General features: G+C 39.7%; 1 protein-coding gene across 1 annotated transcript; it reads right to left on the reverse strand.

Annotated features, from left to right (window-relative positions):
* Positions 1–1,290: 1,290 nt before the first annotated feature.
* Positions 1,291–2,550, reverse strand: LOC132708074 (craniofacial development protein 2-like). Its single transcript, XM_060680183.1, has one exon. The coding sequence runs from the start codon at positions 2,548–2,550 to the stop codon at positions 1,291–1,293; it is 1,260 nt and encodes a 419-aa protein (XP_060536166.1).
* Between the last annotated feature and the right edge of the window lie 3,450 nt (positions 2,551–6,000).

The following is a 6,000-nucleotide window of genomic DNA, read 5'->3' on the forward strand; positions in this document are numbered from 1 at the left end:
TAGCACTTTATGAAGCGGTAGCGTAGTCTCAAACTAAGACTCGGGTTGGTCAGTATGGGTTTCATTTTTATAAACGTCGCCCTAGCTTGTTCGATTCTACCACGAATTTCCATATCTGGGTCTAGGTCCTCGGTTATCCAGCTACCAAGATACTTAAATTTAGAGACCCGCTGTATCCGTTTTCCTCCAGTCGAGACGTCCAAACGCACATCTGGTGTTCTGCTTATGACCATGACCTTAGTTTTTTCAACGTTAATCTTTAGGCCCGAGCGTTCTCCCGTCGCAGATATTCTATCGGCAAGGCGTTGTAGTGCTTCTTGACTTTCAGCAATAATTACGGTATCATCTGCGTAGCGGAGGTTGTTGACTGGGAGACCATTGATCTTTATGCCATCATCCGTCTCAAAAAGTGCTCGGTCAAATACGGAGTCGGAGTATAAGTTAGAAAGAAGAGGAGACAAGACGCATCCTTGCCTTACGCCTCTCTCTATCGGGAAACTTTGCGTGGTTTCATTTCCCACCCTTACAGAGGCTGTCTGGTTCCAGTACAGGTTCTTTATAAAAGAAAGATCGCCCTTATCCACTCTTTTCTCCTGCAGTAGACTCATTAGTTCTGTGTGGTTGACACAGTGAAATGCTTTTTGATAATCTATGAAGCACAGAAAGACGTCTTTTCGTTGATCTCGGCATTTTTGGAGTAAGATGTTCAAGCTGAAGAGTGCTTCTCGTGTGCCGAATCCCCGCCTGAATCCGAATTGGGTGGGCCCGATTTCTTTTTCACATTTGCCATAAATTCTTCTATGGATTATTTTAATGAAAAGCTTTAGGACCTGGCTCATCAAGCTGATCATTCGGAACCGGTCGCATCGATTAGGGTTAGGCTTTTTTGGTATAGGCACAAAGACTGATTGTAGCCAGTCTTGTGGTATTTGGCCTGTACTGTATATTGTGTTAAACAGTTGCACTAGGATCTCAATATTCTCGCCATCCAACAGCTTCACCGATTCCATATAGATATCGTCCGGCCCCGCTGCTTTTCCCTGCTTTCCTTGTTTTATAACTTTTAGGACTTCGGATTTTAAAATTTCGGGGGAATTATCTCCCGTCGCGGTGTCTATAAAAGCTCTTTGGTTATTATCCCGGAAGAGTAGTTCGGTATAGTCCTTCCAGTGATTTAGCAGTTTTTCCGTGTCGGTGATGATGTTGTTATTATCGTCGAGGATGTTGTTTGTCTTACAGGGTCTTGAACAGCGCGTGGTATTCTTGAGAAGTTTCTGCATGTTAAAGTGATCATGTTTTCTCTCTAATTCTTCCATTTCTTCGCAGCCATTGTTCTTTGGCCTTGCGTATCTCTTTTTTAACTCGTCTGTCAAGCTCCCTGTATCTGACTTGATTTTTATTCTTATATGAACGGCGTTCAGACATCAGCCCAAGGATCTCGTAGGTCATCCATTCCCTTCTCTTGTTGATAGGTGGTCCCACTATATCATTTGTGGTGGTGGTTATCGCGTCCTTCAGTCGATTCCAGACAACTTCCACACCCGCTGGTTGTTGAGGCGAGTTTCTTACTAAGCTGACTGCTCTGTTTATCCTCTGGTGTACCTCCGTCCTTATCTCGGGCCTCTTAATGTTGTTTATGTTTATCTTCTTCTTATGTGGCCGTCTTATTTTCTTTAATTTAATATTGAGCGTTCCCACCACTGGGTTATGGTCTGAGCCGATGTCGGTACCAGGGTAGGTTCTCACTCCGTGCAATCCGTTTCTGTATCTCTGGCTGATTAGTAGAAAATCTATTTGGTTTCTCACTATATTGTCCGGTGAGTGTTGTGGTGATTGCCAGGTATATAGCCTTCTTAACGGGAGTTTATACCATGTATTTGCGACGACCAGTCTTTCTTCTTGGCAGAATTGTACCAAGGTATCGCCTCTTTTGTTGCGGTCTCCGAGACCGAAATCTCCGACCACACTGTCCACTCGACCTCGACCAATCTTGGCATTAAAGTCGCCCATGATGATGAGAACTTCCTTCTTTCCGGCTAGCTTCATCGGTTCTTTTATTTCCTTATAGAGTTGTGCCATTTCGGTGTCCGGTTTATCCAGTGTTGGGGCATATACCTGTATGATATTAATGTCAACTGGGGCAGCTTTCAGCCGTATGAGAGCTGCCCTATCCGAGTGGGCTATGAAGTTTTTTACGGACTTCCCGATATTTTTGTGTACTATAAAACCGACTCCGTTGCAGTGATTGTTATGATTGTTTCCGGAATAGTAGAGTGTTGCTTTTTCGGTCGTGCATTGGCCACTGTTCGGCCATTTAACTTCACCGAGGCCTAGTATGTCTATCTCGTGGCGTTCCATTTCCTGTACTAGATTGTCCAATTTCCCTGCGGTATACAAGGTCCTTACGTTCCAAGTACCGAGTCTACAACTCGATTGTTTTTCCACTTTCGGGTGGGTCCTAGCATTATTCTTCGCGGGTATTCTTCGCACCCCCTGACTATTTAAAGTCTGCCGCGGACTGGGGGCCGTTGTTTGTGATACTTCTACCATAATTGTCTTCTTGGAATATCTTAGTGATCTTTAATACAGTGGTTTCCCATTGCCTTCTGTATCCTTACGCCGTTGATTACTGTTAGTAATTCGTCCGCCTTTGAGGCCGATTTCTCAACCTCAGGACAAAAGAGTGCCCTTTCCCCTACTTGCTCATCCGCCCTTAGCCGTTGGCAAGTTAGAGGTGGAATGCTTATCCCGGCATTCACTCGGTCGTCGGAGGCCATTTAATGAAAAAGACAAAAAGAAGGCATTTGGAACGTAAAAGGTAACTAAAACAAATCCAAACCCTGTTCCCAACTGTGTTTTGTATGAGCTGTTTTTGTTTTCAATCCCATTCCACTGATTGTTGCCATGAGTTAAATATATAATAATCAAGGAAGTGTTTAGTTTAGTCTGATATATAGCAATCCTTTTAATAAAGATCTATTAAATTTCTCCCACATATCTATAAAAATACCTTTTTCTACTCCCGTCTGTAAAATACCTAATTACGCACCGATCTAGCGTAGCGTCACTTTAACAAGTCAGTTTCGTTTCCCACGAATCCGAGCCACGTCGGACAATTCCGGGATTTTACCGCACGGGTTTGGGAGCAACCGGATGTTTTCGGATATATTTCCCACGCTTTGAATTTTGACGTTTGTCAATTTTGACGGTCATGTCATTGAATGTATTCGTGTTGTTTTTGCAAAAATGTGACCAAAAACTAGAGGTCGTAGAAAAAGTATAGTATGCAACACGTTCGGTAAACTTTTTAACTCACTCGTTTATTAAACACTCGCTCCGATCGTGTCAAATAAACTCGTTAGTCAATTGCCGTTTACCGCACTTGTTGCGTAATATACTATATTATGTTATGCTAACCTACCAGTAACTAATTCTTATCCAAAAGAACAAACTTGAGAATAGAAAACGGGAATCCTTTTTACTAAAGAAACTACTATGCATTTTAACGCTTCCAAAACACGGCAGTCTTCAAAAAGTTCACTCTAACCAAAACACAAGCTGCGAAAAGTTTTATTTTATTGGATTCGAGTTCGTGTGTTTTTTTTCCGTTTGGTGAGTTTGGTGGACAACAGGCATAACATTGAAATGTCAACGGGCACTCTCTCAAATTTTTCTCACCGCGTTTAATCGCTTACATCCCATCAGAGGCTCTGCAAATAAAAGAAGAAGACACAAGTCGAAAGAAACGTTTCAAATTTAAAATTCGTGTCCGTACGCATTTGTAGGCCTCTTTTTTATTATGAAGTTGAGTATTTTGCGTAGTAGTAAGTTTCTTTGTATTTTGTTAGCATTTCGCAGTTGCAGTTATTTTTGTTTTGTTATTCAAATGATTTTATTTTTTCCGTAGACTTATCCTCTTAATTCGACAGGAACGAGGTCCCGAACAAAAATTGCGTGAACCTTTTTTCACCCGTCAAATTACTGCAAGTACAGTCGCGCCAATTACTAAATTTCGAATTCAAAAGTTAAAAACAGAAAAAGAAATAAGGAATTTGGTTCTGAACTTTGCAATTAGTCTCTTACATGGCACTAGATGGCGCTAGCGATGCTGTTTCTATTCTCCAAGAGTAAAGTTTCCTATCTATAACCAATATAATAATATTTATCTATGATTGGTTGAAATCGAGTTTTCAAATGACGCGCATGTGCTTATTGCATCTCCAATATTGTTCCTGGCAAGGATCTAAATCTCACACGAGACCATTGTTAATTGAGGTAATTATTTTCTACGCCTGCCTCTACGTTTCAGCCACTTATGAGTGTGATTGTTTTGTTATCAACCGGTTTTTCGAAATACAAAACTTGTGAAACATGTGCACGTTTATTTTTCGTTCTGTCATAGCTGTCAACTGTCATTTGCAGTCTGTCACAGAAAACTATACCACCAATCTGCACTTTGTGCCATTTTCTTTCTAGACAGCGATTTTCACACACTTATTATTGAAGGCTTGTTAACGGCCATGGTGGTTAATGAATGTCATTCGCTAAAAAGGAGATTTTAAATCTCTTTCATTCGCATTTTGAATGGACCTTCTCAAAATTTTGTCATAGTTGCTTCACAATTTCTTGTATTCTCAGCATAGATAGAGCTAGGGATATTCCGATACTAGTAAATATGAGTAGGTATTCGGTACTTTTGATTCGATACCAAGTATTTGTAGTATCGAATCAATCTTTCGATACTTACTCGGTATCGAAACAAAAGTACTTGGTATCAAATCGAATCAACCTCCCGACCGAGCCCGAGCCAAAAGCGAGAAAGACATCCGCCCTTCATTTTTTTTCATTGTCAACCAACATAAATTGTCAAACATACAAGAGATTGCTTACGAATAATTTTATTTATTGTTATCATCGGCTTATTATTCCAATGTTATCATGGAGTTTTTTGTTTAAAGTACGTGCTTAACGTGGCGCAAACCTTTATTCTTTTCCTTCTTAATTTTGTTTTAATTTTTGCCCTTCAACGTTCATTGTTAGTTTACTTAAAATAAATAAAAATAATTATAATAAAGTGCTAAAAGTATCGATACTTTAGGAGTATTTATTTGAGTAATATCGAAAAAAGATTTGAGTACTATCAAAATGAGTAGGTATCGATACTTTAATGGTATCGGAACATCCCTAGATAGAGCCTCTATATCTCTAGCGGCTATATGGTAGCAACCACATAACAATGGCCAATGACCTTGTGGCAATCAACAAACAATATGGCCGCTGACATATCATCAATAAGTTTAAATGCCGCATTTTTTAGTATTTTTTCAAAACATGCCTAGTTCTCGTTAAACGGTCTAGGAAAACGAGTTAAGTGTGTGCAAATCGTCTATTAGAAAGAAAATAGAACACAGGTTAGTGAGTCGTGTCAGTGCCATTGCGGCGCATCAATTTTTAACATGGTCGGGCCCCTATATTATCTAATAACTATATGGTTATAATTGTGTGCCGGAGAAAATGGAGTGCCACTTTTGTGTCGTCTCTAATACTATACAAAATTAACCGGAGTTATTTATTTTGTTGTAGTATTGACTAGACAAACGAAGTGACTCAATTTAGTGTCATTTGTTTTGCCGCTTAATTATTTGCATTCATTGCCAGCGGTATATGGCGGAAGCGCCGGATCGAAGAAACACTATGCCATTTTTTCGTCATAACGAATTTCTGGGATCATCAAGGTTAATCAATTTGGTACGAGTCGCGTATATATAAAAAACACATGACGTCATACGCAGATATTGGATCACCGCAATTATTTGATTTAAGCGTCACCAGTTATAAGCTACAATCAGCTTGCAGTATGTAAAAAAAAAGAAAAAAGAATATCCGCATTGAACATGGACTTTGTTTTTTCTCAAATTATTCTATACCGTAGCGTTTTTAAGAACTATTTTTCAGTTTCCGGGCAAATTTTATTAAAAATGAATGAAATCTTAATTGATG

Source organism: Cylas formicarius, unplaced genomic scaffold (genome assembly GCF_029955315.1).
Source record: "Cylas formicarius isolate icCylForm1 unplaced genomic scaffold, icCylForm1.1 PGA_scaffold_10__41_contigs__length_53128322, whole genome shotgun sequence".
Classification (NCBI taxonomy): Eukaryota; Metazoa; Arthropoda; class Insecta; order Coleoptera; family Brentidae; genus Cylas; species Cylas formicarius.